We start from the raw sequence: 19,044 nt of genomic DNA, 5'->3' as shown, positions 1-19,044 counted from the left end.
TGGATAACTTCACACATTCCATTACTGAACTTCATTTTGTCATTGTTGTCTACATTCACTTAGTGTTCGTATGTCTCTTTGTAATTTTCTTCTTGCTTTCATACAACCTCCTGTATCTCTTAATTTACTGTTACCTGCAAACTGTAGATAAAATATTCTATTTCTTCATCCAACTTAATCATACAGTATAGCACAAAATCTGGGCACGGTACGCCTCATCACAGCAGGAGCAACTATGAATGGGTAATAAATGTAAGCATTGTTGAAAAATTGGTTGAAGAAAAACATTTTGAATGTAAGACCATGATGGTGAGTGAAGTAAACTGCAAATATAGTTGTAAGAATGAGCCCCAGCATTAAGTGTTTAAGATTAGTGGAAAGCCTTGAAACATGTTTTAGCCTTGAACAAGGTATATAAGATGTCAACCAATATAGCAAAGGGCAAGTCCAGAACATTAATTCATGATGAGAAAAACAAACAAGAGGATGGAATCGCTGAAAGATTCAACCAAGATGCTGATAAATATTTGGAATTGACTCCAGATTAATGAATGATGTGAAATCTTTCACTTACTCAACCAAGTGTACAGTGCTGTGATGAGGACTCTCCATCCTTTTCCTTACGAATAGAATGACCTTTCTCATTTGTATCCGACTTGTGCACTGTTGGGGCAATAGATTTGCTACAGGTCTGTGTGCCAGAGTTTCCTAGCCTGTGAAACCATACATAGAATTATAGACTTTACAGGACAAGAACAGGTTGATTAGCCCACACTGCTTGATCCTGCAGTTAACACTCCATTTGGGCCGCCCCACCCTGCTTCATCAATCTCTATCAACATAGCATTCCATTCCTTCCTCCCTCGGGTACATAATCTAGCTTCATTTTAAATGCATCAATATTATTCCCCTTAACTACAACTTGATGCAAGGTCTATGGCCTCCCCACTCTCTGGCTATAGATGTTACTTTTAAATACCTTATTGGATTTATTAGTGACTATCCCGAATTCCTAATCTCTAGTTTTGATCTCCCCCACTTGTTAAATATCTTCCTTGTATGTATCCGATCAAACACAATTCTGAGCCTTAAATATCACCACCGAGTCAGCCCTCAGCATTCTCTTCTTTAGATGTAAGGGTCTCATCCTATTCAGCACCTCCTGGTGGGTTCAACCTCTCACTATAACCTTAAATTCATAATTGCTTCATAAATGATTGAGCTAGCATAATCCAAGCCAGTTATTAAAAATCTATGTAAATTATGTAATAGGCTGAGCCACTATACAGGGAAGAATAAAAGATTGACTTCTCTTTAATTCCTCATTCTCTGAATCTATTAATTCTCCACTGTTCCTAAGAAATATTCCACTGCTCATCCTGTGCCAAACATACCATCCCGGGCAGCGTGCATCTTTCATCAGAGACAGAATGGATCGTAGTTGTGTTAACAGAAAAGCTTAAATGGCTAAGAGAGTCCTCCCCTTTGTAACCGGCTGTGATAGTGCTGCATTCACTGATCTTAGCTGGAACAGTAGAGGGCGCTGCAGTGTCTCTCTGGAGCCCAGGGCTATCCTATGAAATGGGCAAAAGTAGCCCAGCCTTGTGATGCCTCTCATAGTTGAACAGCCTGACTAAACTCATTGTCTGGGCTCACGTGCGGTCACTTAACCGTGGTAACAGAGATCACTTTTGATGACAGGACCATTTCCAATATGAATCATCTCGGTGATATTCAACTGTCAGGCTCTCACAATGATCTCTGAGTGCAGTTCAGTGCTGAGTATGTCTGAGTTGGTGAATGGAGTGGCTGCAGCCAGATCCCTAGAGAACATATTAAACTGATGTGCATTAAAAAGGCCGCCTTACTCTATCACTCCTGTCCTGAGTATCAAAACCAAACATCTCTCCCGCTCCAAATCCCTCGTCTCCTGATACGTGTTACTTCTCTATTATCTGCTGAATCTGAGGGGAAGACTCGGTGAAAACCCAATAAGGGAACGAAATAAAATCAAAAACTGCTGGAGAAACTCAGCAGGTCTGGCAGCGTCTGTGGAGAGAAAGCAAAGTTGACTTTTTGGATCCAATGGCCCTTCTTCAGAACTGGGAACTAACTACGTTGGAAAGTGATTGCCCAGCCTCAGGCGATCAGGACCCTGCAGGAGTTCAGCCACTTTAATGAATTAATGAATTAGCAAGTGGCGTGCATTCCGCAGACCCCTGGTCTGGAGGGAGGTACAGACAGTTAAAAAGCCTAACCGGGCTCAATGTCGAAGATCAGGCCTGAAGGACCTGTATTACAGGGAAGCCAGTCTCTGGTAAACATGTTAATGGTTAGGTTCAAACCGAGAGGAGATTCCCAACTCTTGGATCCAGTCCGAAACTTGCCCGAATTAAACCCAGTGCCCTGATTTCGCCCACATCGGCGAAATTGCTGGTTGTCACAAGGGCTTTCAGAGGACGGGAGTAAGATTCTATGCAGCTCTCTGGGGTAAGGGGAGGTTCAAATATACCACTCAGGGAAAGGTCAGGTTTCATACATCAAACTCCCCTGGCAGCATCTGTGGAGAGAGAAACACAGTGTATGTTTCCGGTTATGATTGGTCCGATATTTTGATGATATTCTACTATATGGGCTTCACAACCTGGCAGCCCTGGGTATCCGCACCTGGATTTCTGAATCTAATTCTTTACCATGAGCAGGTGGGAGATTGAAGCTTTTGTTTCCGCAGTGCTAACCCCCATATACCCTCAGCTCCCGGCTCACACTCCATTGATCCCGGGTCGGGTTAAACTCACTGAGATTGGTACCCACTCACTCAAATAGACAACCCTAGCGGATTTTCGGTGTGTCAATTTAACAGCATGCAATATGACTCTCGCTGCTGCTAATCTCATAATTACTCACCAACTGGACGGGAGCTCGGGTTGTGCAAGGATGTTGTCTCTTAAAGGAGCATGCGTTCATCTTGAAAGCATTTTACAAACTGCTTTTTGCCTTACAAAGAGCTGGAAAAATCCTGGATCGATTGCATTTGTTACAATTCACGGGATGACTCATGGTGCGATGGTTTTGGAAAATAAAATAAAAATGCCAGAGAGGGTTTTTCTCTTTCAAGATTGTCATTTTCACGGTGAACATACCTTTTTAAGAGGCCCTTTCAACGAGATTATATCCCTTTAACGACAACCTGTAATAACTTTTGAAGAGTAACTCAAAATCTGTTCTTCCTGCCGTCTGTGGGAGTCTCTCCTGCTTTAAATAGTTTTGTTTCAATCTGAAACGTAGATTTTGACATTTAAGAATATTCTTTTTTGATTTTCCTGAAAAATTTGTTCTGCACCACAGGCATTTACCGTCAGAGATACAATTTTATGCAAAATTTCCGTCTTCTTTATGAATGATGTGTTCCTCAACATGGTAGACCTCCAGACTTAAACTCTGTAGCGTCAACAAGAAACATTCCCGGGACAGGGCGGCCTGGGGTTGGACACAGAGCAAAGTTGCCTAAACACTGAAATAAAGGTGAAGCACTGCGTATGCTTGAAATCTGATTTTTTTAAAAGTGCTGCAAAAACTCAGTAGGTCTGGCAGCATCTGTGGAGAGAGAACCAGACCTAACATTTCGAACCCAGTGTGCCTTTCTCGTTAAGATTAGAGTGGTGCTGGAAAAGCACAGCAGGTCAGACAGCATCCGAGGAGCGGGAAAATCGACGTTTCGGGCAAAAACCCTCTCTAATCTTGACTCTGGTCTCCAGCATCTGCAGCCCTCACTTTCGCCTGCCTTTCTCGTTACTTGAGTTTAACACGGAGTGAGGTTCCTGATCCCTCTCACATTATCTCTCACATTACCTTTCCCATCTTCTCGCACTCCGCGTTCCTCTTGTTACTCCCCCTTCCCTGTTTTCTCTCACCCCTTTGTTATGTCAAAACACAATTTGACCTGATTGTGAGAGAAATAATTTTGGAAATTTGCCTACTCATCCCCTTGTGCCTGATGTTGCTCAATGCTACCGCATCCACAGCCGGCGTCCCCACTCCACCCCACCCTCCTCTCCCAGAGCTAACTTGATATTTTTGCTTGATGAAGCAGCGCAGAGCACACGCCTTCCAGATATTCTCTGCTCTAAACCCGCACCTGTACAGCCTGACTGAAGTTTTAATGTGTTTAAATACATTTACATTTGTTTGGTCACGGTGACAAAATCCTCTTTGATCTTTGGTTTATTAACTGCGATTAAACTAGATTCTGGATTTCGCTGTTTTGTGCAACAGTGACAGTTTTAGATTAGTGGCCAGCCCACACTCTGTCTCTTACCTGATGTGGATGTACGACTGACATTGCAGACAACGGGAGACTGTGTGGGGCCCACACAAATCACCTGAGAAAGGATTTTCCTCTCAAGTTCCCTGCAACCAGTGTCAGTAAACTTTGCCAATGTTATTAAACCTACGGGTGGGGCATCAAGATCACAACTAGTCAAGTTATATTAGGAGCAACGTTTGTATTTTAGGGAATTCCAGCTATACTCAGCAGGATTCAGATTTTTGAGCGTTGTTATAATCAGATCCTGGCAACTGACATTGTTATATTTGGGGATTAACTGTAACCCAACTGGATATTCGGGCTGTTATAACGAGTTATTGGAGTTTAATAGAACAGGATATGAGGGATAGTAATGACTATTAGTGAGGATAGATATTGGAGTTTGATGGACATGATATTGCTTCTAATATATCCAGATTTTGTACAATTAGTGCACGTGCATATTAAAAAGCAATTTAACACAATACTGGAAATTGATCATTACTAATTATTAAGGATAATATGACAGGATGCTGAGGCCTGATGTAATTGGATATTGGAGACAGTTATACTGAATAATGGGAAATGCAACTGTACAAGTGTATCTGACGGATAATGAATACAGTACTGGAAACGAATACACCTGAATACTAAAAACCAATACCACTGGAAACTGGTGTAACTCGATAGGTTAATGTCGATTAATAAACCTCAATATTGGAAATTGGTCTAACTGGATATGGAGATAAATTAATATTTGAAAGTGATCTAATTGGACGGCGAAGATGAATGAATGATTATTGAAACTGATAAAATAAACCGCAAGAATTAATAAATTGCAGTTTGGGAACAAATGTAACTCGATATTGCAATTACGAAACTGAAGTTTGATTTGATTTTGATTTTAATTGTCACTCGTATTTTACAGTAAGGATACAATAAAATGCAGTGGAAAACTTTCACTTGTCGTCTCAAGAAGGCGCCATTTTGAATCATTAGGATTGGAGCTAGTAACTAGATATTGAGAATGAATATAACACTTGCTATGGTGTATTGATACAACTACGTTTTAGTGATAGATACAGTGAATATTAGGAATTGATATTAAGGTTAATATCCTGGATACAGCGGACTAATGTGACTGGACATTGGGAACTAATACGAAGAGGAACAGGCCGTTTGGCCCTGCTCCACCATTCAGTTCGATCATGTCTGTTCTGGTTATGGTCTCCTTTCTACTTTACCATCCCCTCCAAAACCGCCTCCCCCTACCCCCATCCAGCCCTTGACTCCCTTGTCAATCAAAATTCTAACTCAGTCTTGAATGAATTCAAATATTCAGCCTCACTACTTTTGGGAAGGAGAATTCCACACTCTCATGGCCTTATGACAGAGAAAAAAAAAAGAAATATCCCCATCTCAGTCATAAAAAGGGGACCTCCTATTCTTAAATTGCTGTAGTTCCCCTTACAACCGAAAGTCTCCTCCTGATATCCATATTATTCCATCCTCTAAATATATTTCAATAAGATCGTTCCCATTCTTTACCTGTTTACAATATTTTTCACTAAGATAAACCCTTTATCCCAGAAATTAAGTGAATGAACTTCTCTGAACTGAACTGTTGTTCAGAACATATGTTGAAGGCTGACATTGCAATTTTTAAGAACTGATGCAGCTGGATTTTAGAAATCAATATAACTGAGCAATGGACACTGTTGTAACTGGAATATTAAGAAATGCCATAACTTAATATTAGGTTCAAAAATTACCGTGTGCTGGTGACTGAGGTGATTGAATGTGTGTGCCTAACATAGCTAAAGACTGCATAAAGCTGAACATTTGCGGCAGATATAATTAGATATTGGGGTGACAACTTGCTATCAACGATTAGCAGAACCGATCACTTTAGAAAGAAGTGGACGGTGAAGGGTAATATTAACAAGGATTGGTGCTTCACTTATTTCTGGGCAGCTCCGGCTTTTTAAGTGACTATCTTTCTAACCCTGAATGCTGGGAAACGAATACAAAGGGAACGATAATCTCGCAAGGGCTGGAATCTGGTTTGCAACTTTAGGAATAAGTCTCTTCCTTGCCCAACACAAGGTAAGTCCCATTCCGCTCCCCGGTCCTCCTGCAGTATTTTTAAGGTTCCAGATATTGTTCACTATATCAATTCGTTCAAACGAAACCTCGGACTAAGACAGAGGTGTAGTATTTGAATTGGCATGTTAAACACTGGAAACTGTGCTTTGAGTAGTCTTAGATATTAAAAATGAGATTTAAGTTAGCTTTAATTCGAGTAAAACTGGGGTTAGAATTAGATTTGAAGTTTAATTTTGGGGGTGAATTGGTTTGAATTATAGTGCGATGGGAGTGAAGTTAAAGTTAGGATGGAAATTAATTTCAGCGTGAGAATAGAAGATATGAAATTTCAAATTACTGACCGGTCTCTAAGCACACCGCTTACATTGCGCAAGAACAGTCTGCAGACTATCAGAGAACCAGCGCTGGAGAGATTTCTTTTCAAATGCTCAACTACAGAGCCACAAAATAATTATAACTTTTAAAAGAAATAATTCAGAAAAGATGCTTGCAATTAATTATTGTGTGGATTTCAGAGGTTGTACTGATATCACGTCCGGTCTGGGTATCTGTCTGACACACAGCGAGATTCCCTTTTGTTCCCAATTTTCATTTAGAAAGTTATTTATGGAATACACGCACTGTTATTACTAGGCGAGCGAATTATTAGCAGAGCTGAATACGAATTAAATGAAGATTAGGGGAGGGTGTGTGAAGCAAAGCGCAACTTTTTAAGATTCTTATTATTATAATTAACATCGGTGACATTTTGTAAAATAGCCATAACAGAACACATTTAATAAAGGGATCATCGATTGGTTCCTGGTACCAGTGATCAGTCTTGTATTACATTAGAACAATTAACATGCTCGCGGAGATCAGCCACTGAGGGGAAATTAAATCAGAAACTTTTGTGACTCATTTTTGGTATTTCTCACAACGTTTTGTTCCGTGTGTGTGCCGGGGGTGGGGGTGGGGGTGGGGTTGGGTAGAGAGGTCGGAGGTCGGGGAGAGGAGGAGATGGCTGGGTCTTTGTCTTTGCGTGTGTCTTTGTGCATGTGTGTTTATTACTGTTGTAATGTCTTTGTGCTTGCCTATTTTGGATGCCTGCATGTACACGCCTGTGTGTCAATGTGTGTGTGTGTGTGTGTGTGTGTGTGTTTATGGGTGTGTATGTCTGTTTGTGTGGGAGTGTTTCCGTGTGCAGGTAATCTACATGTGTGGATGTGTACTGGCAGTCTATATGTCTGTATGTGTATTGGGGGATGTCTCCACGTGAGAGTGTGTGTGACTATATGTATTTGTTGAAGTATGCGCTGTTGTAAGTGGTGTACCTGGAGAGGTTGTTTCTGAATGTGTATGGGGTTTCTATGTATTCGTGTATATGAGGAATATGCATATGGCTGTACGTGTGTTATGGAGTATTCACGTATGGATCGGTCTGTGTGGTGTATGGGTGTGGGATGTGTGTATTTGTGTTTATGGATTTGTGTCCTTATGTATGTGGGTCTGTGTGTCTGTGTGCGTGAGTTTATGTGTCAATGTATACAGGTATCTGAGTTTCTGTATGTGTCGCTCTGTGTGCCCTTACCTGGTTGGATCGGCGTGTCACCATTTATATTTGTCTATGTTTCTCTATGTGTGTGAGTCTGTATATATGTGTCTGTTTTTTTATTTATGTGAGTGTGTTTTGGTTTGTGTGTTTCTATGTACGTGTGCGTCTGTATGTTTCAGTGTGTGTGGGTCTGTGCATGGGTCTGTGTTTCAATGTGTGGGGATCTGCGTGTGGGTCTGTGTTTCAGTGTGTGTGTGGGTCTGTGTGTTTCAGTATGTGCGTGGGTCTGTGTGTGGGTCAATGTGTATATGGGTCTGTGAGTGGGTCTGTGTGTTTCAGTGTGGGGGTCTGTGTGTGTGGGTCTGTGTGTTGGTCTCTGTGTGAGTCTGTGTGTTTCAGTGTGGGGATCTGTGTGATTCAATGTGTGCATGGGTCTGAGTGGATCTAAGTGTCGGGGAGTGTGTTTCAGTGTGGGGGTCTCTGAGTGGGTCTGTGTGGGGGGCTGTTTCAGTGTTTACATAGGTCTGTGTGGGGGTCTGAGTGTGGGGAGTGTGTTTCAGTGTGGGGGTCTCTGAGTGGGTCTGTGTGGGGGGCTGTTTCAGTGTTTACATAGGTCTGTGTGGGGGTCTGAGTGTGGGGAGTGTGTTTCAATGTGGGGGTCTCTGAGTGGGTCTGTGTGGGGGGCTGTTTCAGTGTTTACATAGGTCTGTGTGGGGGTCTGAGTGTGGGGAGTGTGTTTCAGTGTGGGGTGTGTGAGTGGGTGGGTGGGTGGGTGTGTTTCAGTATGGGGGTGGGGGTGTGGGTCTGTTTGTTTCAGTTTGTGCATGGATCTGTGAGTGGGTCTGTGTGTTTCAGTGTGGGGGTCTCTGTGTGGGTCTGAGTGTGTGGGGGGGGTCTGTGTGTTTCAGGTGTGTGTGTACGGGTCTGTATGTTTCAGTGTGTGTGGGTCTGTGTGTTTCAGTGTGTGTGGGTGTTGTGTGTGAGTCTGTGTGCTTCAGTGTGTGGGTGGGTGTGTGTGTTTCTGTGTGTGAGTGGGTCTGTGTGTTTCTGTGTGGAGGGGTCTGTGTGTGGGTCTGTGTGTTTCTGTGTGGAGGGGTCTGTGAGTGGGTCTGTGTGTTTCAGTGTGGAGGGGTCTGTGAGTGGGTCTCTGTGTTTCAGTGTGGAGGGGTCTGTGAGTGGGTCTGTGTGTTTCAGTGTGGAGGGGTCTGTGAGTGGGTCTGTGTGTTTCTGTGTGGAGGGGTCTGTGAGTGGGTCTCTGTGTTTCAGTGTGGAGGGGTCTGTGAGTGGGTCTGTGTGTTTCAGTGTGGAGGGGTCTGTGTGTGGGTCTGTGTGTTTCAGTGTGGAGGGGTCTGTGAGTGGGTCTCTGTGTTTCAGTGTGGAGGGGTCTGTGAGTGGGTCTGTGTGTTTCAGTGTGGAGGGGTCTGTGAGTGGGTCTGTGTGTTTCTGTATTTGGGTCTGTGTGTGTGTGAGAGTATATTTTTGACAGAAGGGTCTATCGTTATGCACAATTTGTGCCTTTGGGAAGGAGATTTCGCCACAGTTTCCTCAGAAAATAAAATGATTTTTTTTTAATCCATCAAAAATATTTGAACCCCGAAAACAACCAGTTCTCCAAAACGTTTCTGCGCTTCAACTGATGGAAAAAGCAAATCCTAAACGCGCCCCCCTCCCCCCCGCTCTGAGATGAACCGATCTCTTTACCTTGAAAGCAGCCACCTTTGCCTTGTTCCCCTGGTATAAGTGAAGTCATGTTAACGAGTTAATGCCATCAGGAATTAAAGATACCGAATTCCTCCGAACAAAATCTTCCTGCTGTCTGGTCAAATTAATTTTGAAATCTATTCCAAAAAAAAGTTGCGAAAACGATCGAATGATGTAAGACAGGACAGGGCAGATCCGAGGGGGACATGTGGACGCGCGCTGGAAGAAGAGGCCAGTCTAACAAAATCCTAGCATTAAACAAATCCCTTATTGTTACCATCAAGACATGCACTTTTACATTACATCTTTAAATACAGTTCCACCGCGTAATGGTCCTTTACAATTCTCCTCGCAATCTGAGGGATACTGACTCTCGCTGAATTGCAGTCACCGAAACTACAACATTAAAGCGAATTAACGTGAAATTTCACTTAAATTAGGATCGCCTTTATTGCCAATATTTGTCTACAACACCAGGCAACGGTGCTCAGTGACAGTAAGACAGACAGCGGCCATGGAGTCAGAGTTATGCTTCTTGAGTCGGTGTTTGTCCAGCTGAATGGTAGAGGTTGTTAAATAGAGTGTCTTGGTCATTGAAGGGTAACTGAAAGATTAGATATTTCGGCCTGAAGTTTGTTTCGTGTTTGTCCCATTGATGAGAAGGCGAGATGTATTTCTATTCATTCAAATAACTTGCAGCTCTTACTCTTTTGTTTTAAAGTGGTCGTTTTCTTTTCCCAAAACCTTTTCTTGAAAATTGTTTTTAATAAAACAGCTGTTTGGTCCAAAACGAGGCAGCGAAAGAGTGAATGTACAATGTGTGATCGGGCCCGGAGTCTCTCACTGTCATTGGCGCGTTCAGTTGTCAATGTATCCGCTCCCTCCTCATGAATAAAAGAATCAGCCCGAGCCTATCAGAGTTTAAACTTCTCTCCTCCACCACACTGCGTCGAACTTGGGCTCCTCGACATCTCCCCGCTTCCTGGAGAGTTTGTCTTCTAAAACAAAACTTTCCTCAAAACGAAAACAGCATTAAAGCAAATAAGAGGGAGATTAGCAAGCAGCAAGAACATTGTACCGGGGAGGGAAATTGTTCCTTGCGAACAGTGAAGGGGTTCTCTTTACTACCGCTACCCTCCCCCGCCAAGTTACCCTTCAGTCTACAAACTCCTCAGCCCACTTTCTAAGAAAGTTTTTTTTCCTGCAGGAAGCGCACAAAGCGAGTCCAGCCAGGACCGAGAAGGCAGCTGCACCGAGTAGAGACTGGAAACCAGGGGATAGAGGAGGATTTGGTGCTTCGCTCAGTTTTGTCTGTCTCTCTGTGTGTCTGTCTGTGTAAATCTCTACCCCCCACCCCCACGAACCCCCCCCCCCCCAACCCCCACCCAGTCATTCCACCCCACCCCCCATCCCTCCCCAGTACCATTCGTCTCCATACCGAATCGACAATGACGTCTCTAACCGGGACAGCACCGCGGATGATGCGCCCGAGTCCAGGCCAAAGCTACAACCGGACCGGTTTCCCTCTGGAAGGTATGGTTGCTGTGAACAACAGCTTACCTCAGTTCGATAAGATGTATTTAAATACTGGAGTGCAAGGAGGAAAAAAGTCGTGTATCTGGAATAGAACTTTAATCACTTTACTTAAAAAAGGAACATTTCCTTAACCATGTTGGAGGGTTTGGCTGTTGGTTTAGTGTAGAGTGAGTCCGGTATTGGTGCACCTGCTTTAATATAAGACATCCGTGTATCTTTAATTCATTTGGCACCAGGCGTTTCGAGCTAATGGTATTTTTGTGATATGGTTTCCAAGCACGTGCAGCCATGCACAGAGTGATGATGTTGGAGGGTCTGGGACGGGATTTATTTAGCGACTGCCGCTCTCCATCCGTGTGTTTCGTGACTAAGGAGAAATTGGTAAAAGCCCATCAGTCAGGCTTGTTGCAAAACACACAAGCTCGGTGGATTTAGTCAAGTGCATCATTCAGCACACTGAAGTGAAGAAATAGTCAGGAAAGGGATAAGGGGGATTACTCCAATATTTGCACAACATGACTGGGAATAATGAGCGAGGAAAGTGCTACAGTTTCTAGTGCTCACCGAGTGCAGAATTGGGCCACTTAGCGACGTTTGGGAGGAACGAGCCGTGTCCAAACTAACCGCATGTGCTGGTCATCATTCCTGTAAATTAGCAATGCCTGATGCAGATTAAGAAACAGGGAGCTCCAAGCAGCTTGGTGAAGGGGGGGTAATACCAGCCCCTGATCGCCTTCTGTGGATTTTAATTCCGTCTCGCCTTTTATCTATTAAAATACAACTAACACACTCCATTTGGTGAACAAACCTTTCTTGGGGGAAACGAATTCATTCAAGACGATTTCGTTAACTCGAAGTCCACCTTTAACCGGAAAATCGCGCATTTCTATGAAGCGAGGCCGCCGCGATTTGTGACGAGTGAATCGATTAGATTAGAATGAGGTTCAATTCTACAGAAAGGTGTTTTGCCCGATCCCCCCAAGTCAACCTTGTTTAAAAAGTTAGGACTTTAATTGCCTTCAATCTGATTACATTTCTAGGCTGACTGGTTAAAACTGCGTTCAGCTCCACTGTAGTTAGTGACCATCTGAACTGTGGTATCACACGCCACTTCCCCCTCATTAACAGGAAAAGGTTTACATGGCAAGTTATAATTAAATTAATGTTACACCACTTTAAACACAGCAGCCCCTAAACTTCGCGCAGTTAAATCTGGAACTCAGCCAGTGACACACACCTGTTTGAAAAGCAGATTTCGACAATGATGACAGTCTTGGGGAGAGCTGGATTCTGCAAATCTTAAAGGGAAGTGGAATTCCCTAATTAAAATAAATACCAGAATGAAAATTAAAAACTGCAACTGTTATTGGGCAATGAATTCTGAAATTGTTTCTTTATCTCCCAGTCACAAACACTGGGTCCAGAGAGAGGTTTGTACACTGCTGACCTGTTTCATTGTTTCTTCCCCCCCACCTTCTCTCTCTCTCTCTCTCTCTCTAACCAGTGTCCACTCCTCTGGGCCAAGGGAGAGTAAATCAGCTCGGCGGCGTTTTTATAAACGGCAGGCCACTACCAAACCACATTCGACACAAAATCGTGGAGATGGCCCATCACGGTATCCGGCCCTGTGTCATCTCCCGGCAGCTGCGTGTCTCTCACGGCTGTGTATCGAAAATCCTGTGTCGCTATCAAGAAACTGGCTCGATCCGACCCGGGGCTATCGGAGGGAGCAAGCCCAGGGTGAGTGGAGCAAATAGCTGGGCCGGGGCGACCCTCTAACAGGTCAGAATGATGACACCGAGCAAATGAAAGCAATATTCCTTTGAAGGGGAGCATTGATGCGATGCTCCGCAGAGAAGGGAGGGGGTGGGGGGAGGAAAAAACACAAATCCTGACATTTTCCAGTCACCGGCAGATGTACATGCGAAGCACTGAAGTTCAACTTTATGTGGTCACAAACTTTCTCCACTCCCCACCTCTCAATCACACAGATACACACACATTCACACACACACACACTGACGTACTCACAGGCACATAACATCCACAAAAAAAAATATGGTTTTGGAGATTTATGGTGGAAGGAGGAAAACAAAAGGATGAACCTGACAAAAACCATTCGCAATCTTTATCTTACTGTTGGAAAGGGGCAAAACAAAACACACCGTGCCAGTGGGTCCTCCACCCCAACAGAGACCCTCTCTCCAGCAGAGACCCTTTTCCCAGTCATTCCCTGCACCAACCCTCGCTGATGCATTGTATTTATTTCCCATTAAATCCGCATCATCCGAGTGGAAAACTCTCGGAAAATGAAAGGATTTTTTTTTAATTATCACGATAACCTTTTGTTTTCTGAATGGCGTATATTCCAACAAATCGATTATACGTAGCACGATTATTCAGCTCAACTCAGGAGTGCACTGACCGATTGATCTTTGAAATAAGGGCCAAAACTATAGGGGTCTCTGTTCCTCTCCCTGACACAGTTGAAGAAGAGACTGGTTCCACATCAAACTGGGCAATCGCAGCAATGACAACAGAGGGAACTGAACTGGAATTAAACACTGAACTAGCTACAACGCGAACTCTGTGAGACATAAGACAACAACATCCCTGTCTCAAAACATTACAATCTATAATATATATGAGTCAAATAAGCTAGTCTTTAGGAGGAAGAGCATCAGTCGTTATATTGTCCCCTCACAATGTCATGAGTCACAGTTAGACAAGACACATGGCAACTTATTAATAAATGCATCTTCTGGATTTAAAACAAATTGGGCCGCTGTGGTGGTTTTCAGACTATGAATTAAAAAGCTCTGATTGTGAGTCTCACGTCAAATAAATTAAAAGTTTGTTTTTTTTCCCCCTTGTGTCTGTCTCTGTCTATTCCGATATCTGTTTCCCCTACTAAAGCAGGTAGCAACGCCCGATGTGGAGAAAAAGATCGAGGAATACAAGAGAGAAAACCCCGGGATGTTTAGTTGGGAGATCAGGGACAAACTACTCAAGGACGGCATCTGTGACAGGAGCACTGTACCTTCAGGTGAGGGAAAACTTCCAACTATTTATAAAGGGACCTGTCAGACCTACACAATTTCCAACACTTTTCTCAATCATTCATTTGAAGAGAGACAGAGAGAGAGAGACAGGCAGAGAACGAGGGCACATACAGAGCCCAAACGCCACCCAAACTGCAGCTTTTAAAAACTGTCACCGTTGAACTTTGTGCAATATTTTTACTTGAACTTAATCGAAATTGACACCAATGCACACACACAAAAAAAGTCAATTTGCTGAATTTCGAAAACGATCACAGACAATTGAGTCACCTTCTGTTCCCGCGCTGCACCGGCAGAAAATACACACTGACTTTCCAGCGAAGCTGCTCAAAGTTGCAGGGTGGATTTATGAAGTCTCCACAGGCCTGTGTTACGATTCGGTTCCGGGGTTGGCGGCGGGGCATTTGCTAGGTTGGGTTCTTGACCAGTTTGGTGTCTTTCAGCATTTCTTCGTGATCATTTTTCTTTCTTCCGGTCGGTTCCACCGATTTACCCCCCCCCACCCACCCATTCAGCCCAGGGGCCGAAGCGCCCGCATTCAGTTGCTATCCCCATCGCTGTAATTGACAGGTTTGAGGGCGATGGGGAAAGAGCTTGTGGGGTGGGCGGGTGAGAATGAATTCTGGGAACAGCTCGTTCCTCACCTGGAAACCCCCTTTTTTTTTCAGTTTTAACCATTTTGTTTTTGTTTTAAAAATCCCAGTAACACCTATCAGAACACATTCATAGTGAAACGATTGAATGTGTCCACAGTAGACTTTAATGAAAAGAACGACCACGATTTATTTGTAATGTTATCAAATTTCATAAGATTTTAGGAGAATTTTTTTAAAATTTGAAATCATTATATAATACCTTAACTGGCCAGAAGTAATGTAAACAATCGGCTTGAGGAAAATGGACTCGTTCAAGACTTTTGCTTTGAATCATCACTTCAGTAAAATCACCCAAACTAATGATTCCCCCACCCCAAAAAAAACGAAATAATTATTTTATTTTATTTTTTCTTTTGAAAGTGAGCTCCATCAGTCGGGTGTTAAGAGCCAAGTTTGGAAAGAGAGATGATGACGAAGAAATGGAGAAGAAGGAGGAAGAAGGGGGCAGAAAGACTAAACATAGTATTGATGGAATCCTCGGGGAGAAAGGTAACATTGACTCTTGGTTTTGTTTCCTCCCAGTTGGAGATTAGTTGAGTTCCTCTTGTCATTCTGTTAGTATCTGGGTAGGGGTGGCGGGGGGAGGCAGAGCTGGACTGGGGTGGGGGGGGGGGGTGGTTGGAACGTTAATGGTGGCTGGGGAAGGGGGAGGAGTAAATTCCCTACTCAAGTCTCAATCCCGCCTCAGTTTTGCGCGGTTGGGATGTTGGTTTAAAACACTCAGGTTTGGGGGGAAACAGGGCTTGGTTCTAAACCTGCAGTTACTCGCGCCTGACTGCATTCCGGGGCGCTCCCTGTGTAATTTGGTGTAGCTTCTTCATGCTGGAGTTAACAATGATTGCAAATTTAGGAAAGGACACTTACACACACACACAAACCGGCGTTTGTTGTCTTTCGAGTTACCACAGGGCGCACATAAAAACACCCTCAGCAATGTTTCAAAATCTATGTCTGGAAGGGGCACGGATGCTCCCCTCCCCTCGCAGAGATATTTTGTTGTATGAGGACCTCAGTGTTTCTGTAGGTTTGGGGGAATACAGCGTCCAGCGTTGGGGGAGATTTCCCTCCCAGGAGATGGTGCCGAGTGTAAAACGCTTTGCTGCGGGAAGCCAGCGCTGGTCTCCCCTCTTCCACAGGCTGCAGCCATCCATTATTCACCATGGAGTTTCAGGGCAAGTGTCGGAGCTTAAATTAATTTGTGTTGTGGGACAGATCGTTCTCCGGGTTTCTTAAACGGTCCCTTGAAACCACGGCTGACAGTTGCCCGCTCTGCCAATCAATAACAATTAGGAGAGGGAGATGACTGCAGCCGGCTGATAAAAGGCGAGGAGATGGGGCATTGACTGTGGGCGGATGATCAAGGGACAGACAGATTGGGGGTGGGAAATGGGGTGGTGGGGAGAGAGAGAGAGAGAGAGCGAACACCATCGCTTCGTCAGCGAATCAATTGGAACCTGCAGGGAGACCATAGAAAATATAACCCGGGAAAGTTGCTGGCAATTGTGGATGTGGTGCGGTGGTTGTTTTGATGGCGAGGTTAAGTATATAAAATGATGTGCTATGTTTGGTTTCATGCTTGCGGCTGGTTCAGTTCAGTGAGAGTGGGTTTCTGCTTAAGTAAATGGCGTCTGTCACACATGGGTCCTGCTTTCTCTCCCTTGCACTTTGCGTGTTCCAAGCAAAGTGCCGATAAGTTGTATCAATGGGTTGATCCTTTTAACCGGTGTCGGGGGTGAGGCCTGGCCGCTGACTTGTGTACCAACCCAAGATTATTCCCGGTCAAACTTTTGAAGAAAAAAATAAAGCTTGTTTGTTCTGTTAATTCCTCGGGGCCCACTCGGGAAAATTCAAACACATTTGCTCCCTCCCTCCCCCCCCCTTTTTTTTTTAAAAAAAGGACAAAAAACTGTCAAACGAGATGTTCAAACATTTCTTCTGGGCTTGATAAAGGGGTTTCTTGAAGACGGACTCATTTTCAGACTTGGAGATGAACTTGAGTACAAAGAGCTTCGAGTCCATTGAAAATGTTTTAAAAGCCGAAACACAAAAAGGGAACAGAGGCGGAGGGAGAGAGAGAGAGAGAGAGAGAAGGGGGAGAGAGAGAGAGAGAGAGAGAGAAAAAGACAGCAGCCTGTTCTGAGGCGGACAGAGTTCGGCATTCTCATTCAAAAAACCTGCGAGAGGGGGGAAAAAAAACATCAGAACAAAAGAGCGGGACAAGGAAATAATGGAGAAAGGGAACACATGAATAATGCAAGTACACCCTGCTGCTCGGAGTTTTGTAATATCATTGGGAGAGAATAACTAGCTGAAGGTACAAAACGATTTAAAGAAAAAAAACATTTGGAAACAGTCGATATTCATTTGCGAAGCAGATTTCGTGCAGTTTTCCCTCGTCACCTTCACAGTTCAACCACTCCACACAACATTTAACTCATTTTTTTTCTCAAAAACAAAAACATACCTTCACTTTCATGCTGAGGTCGTCACATCAGCTTGAAAAGGGGCAAACCGTTTTTGCGTTTTTATTCTGTGTGAACGGTCTGGAGAAAGATAATTTTTAAAATTATTTTGCCAAATTTTATTTAATTCGTTCTCGGGTTTTTTTTTAAAATGTTCCGAACTCGTGTCCTCCTGAATATTTTTTAAAATGTCTTTTATTTTTCGCGCCCTTCGCGACCCCGGCCTTCGATCATTTTCTTTTTTTTAAAATCCATGCAGATAAATTAAATCTCGGTAAAGCAAAGTTTGTAAGAATGTTGAATGGTGTAATTTTGTGAGCAGTTATCCTGGGCATTTCATCAATTATCGACTCTCAACTCCGTAAGAGAGATTGCCTTTCCAAAATCCTGCCAGTTAAGAGACGCTGTAAAAATATTTACGATTTGTTTATATTTTGGACAGTGATCCGGTCAGTGTAGTTTAATTTGCAAAACTTCCGGAGGTGTGCTTTTTTTAAAAAAAAATCAGTTGTTAATTTAAAGAATTCCAACTTTCAAAAACTTTTAATTCTCTTTAAACTTACCCTAAGTTTCAGGTAATAGTGAGCTTAGAGAAGGTGATTTTTCAGTTGTTTTTGCTTTATCCAAATAAGGAAATGTCAATTGCATCGTTGAAAGCTCGGGCTCTTAATACTTCAATATATATTTTAAAATGTTTGAAGGAGAGAACTCCGCGTGTTGCCGTTTTGCGATCCGCCTTTAAATAGCACCCCAAGACTCACGCTGGGTAATAGCGAAATGACCGACTGTTTCTTTAAGATGTCAGGGTGACAGGATGGTGTTTCTATTTATTGACCAACTCCTTCTTTCAGGAAGAGTTTTAAAAAGTCGACAAAACTTTTCTTTCACTTTCTAAATTGAGCCTAATAACGACCGGATGTTTAAACGGCCGACGACCTCTGTGATCTTTTTTAGGCGAGTCTCTAATTTAAACCATGGGGCAAGTGGGAACCTTTTCGCTCGTGTCCAGCCCCTAACCCCAAACTGGATTTTGTTTGTAGAAATCTTCAAGTAGTAAACTGCACAGGCGACCGCCAACCCTCGCAGTTCAATCGCAGTGTATGTTAACTGCTGCCGAAGAATCTCACCCACTTATAGTAACCACACATCCCGCCGCAGCATCTGGGGGGGAGTCAACAGCTATCTTTGACAAGGAGAGACTTTTATAGCTAAGTTATATTTTTAAACCCTAACTCGTCAATGTTTGTCTATTGTACAAGCTCAGTATAGTGTGCCAATATATGGCCCTGTCTCTTTAAGCGATTTGTTTTGAATAATTATTTATATTTCCCAGAACCACAGGAAACCCAAACATATCTTAACTTAATCTGTGCCTTTGCTGTGGTAACTCAAGGCTGAGATTCTAATGTCCTTTCTCTTTTTTTTTCAAAAGCAAAGATTTTGCTGGACTGCTCCTTTCTCTCTCATCTCTCTGACATTTAATAATGTTAAGGCTTATTACAGAAAGTAATGAAAACTGTTCTGTGTGAATGAGGGGCTGTGTTTCCGAGGAGTGTAATAGCTGCTAGCCATGGTTAGAAGTGTATTTAGCCCCAATCAGCCACTGTGGGGACTTTTAAGCACAAACGTTATGTTGAAGGGTTTTAAGGCAGATTAAATTGAGCCCTTTTATTTCTTGCAC

At 43.3% G+C, this 19,044-nt stretch overlaps 1 protein-coding gene across 7 annotated transcripts in view; it reads left to right on the top strand.

Moving 5' to 3' along the window:
- The first annotated feature begins 10,503 nt into the window (after positions 1-10,503).
- LOC140487011 (paired box protein Pax-7) overlaps positions 10,504-19,044 on the top strand; it is a 159,558-nt gene continuing 151,017 nt past the window's right edge. For 2 of the 7 annotated variants that reach the window (XM_072586366.1, XM_072586372.1), the window contains exons 1-4: positions 10,508-11,180; positions 12,688-12,923; positions 14,100-14,229; positions 15,262-15,390. In XM_072586366.1, coding sequence (XP_072442467.1) covers positions 11,096-11,180; positions 12,688-12,923; positions 14,100-14,229; positions 15,262-15,390 — 580 coding nt within the window. In that variant the 5' untranslated portion in view covers positions 10,508-11,095. Of the gene's footprint in view, positions 11,181-12,687; positions 12,924-14,099; positions 14,230-15,261; positions 15,391-19,044 lie in introns of all 7 variants that reach the window. The other 5 variants (XM_072586373.1, XM_072586368.1, XM_072586367.1 and 2 more) reach the window with 4 other exon arrangements.

This window comes from Chiloscyllium punctatum, chromosome 16, assembly GCF_047496795.1.
Source record: "Chiloscyllium punctatum isolate Juve2018m chromosome 16, sChiPun1.3, whole genome shotgun sequence".
NCBI classification, from domain to species: domain Eukaryota; kingdom Metazoa; phylum Chordata; class Chondrichthyes; order Orectolobiformes; family Hemiscylliidae; genus Chiloscyllium; species Chiloscyllium punctatum.
Note: the sequence above shows the minus strand (reverse complement) of the source record. Positions and strands in the feature narration are given on the sequence as shown.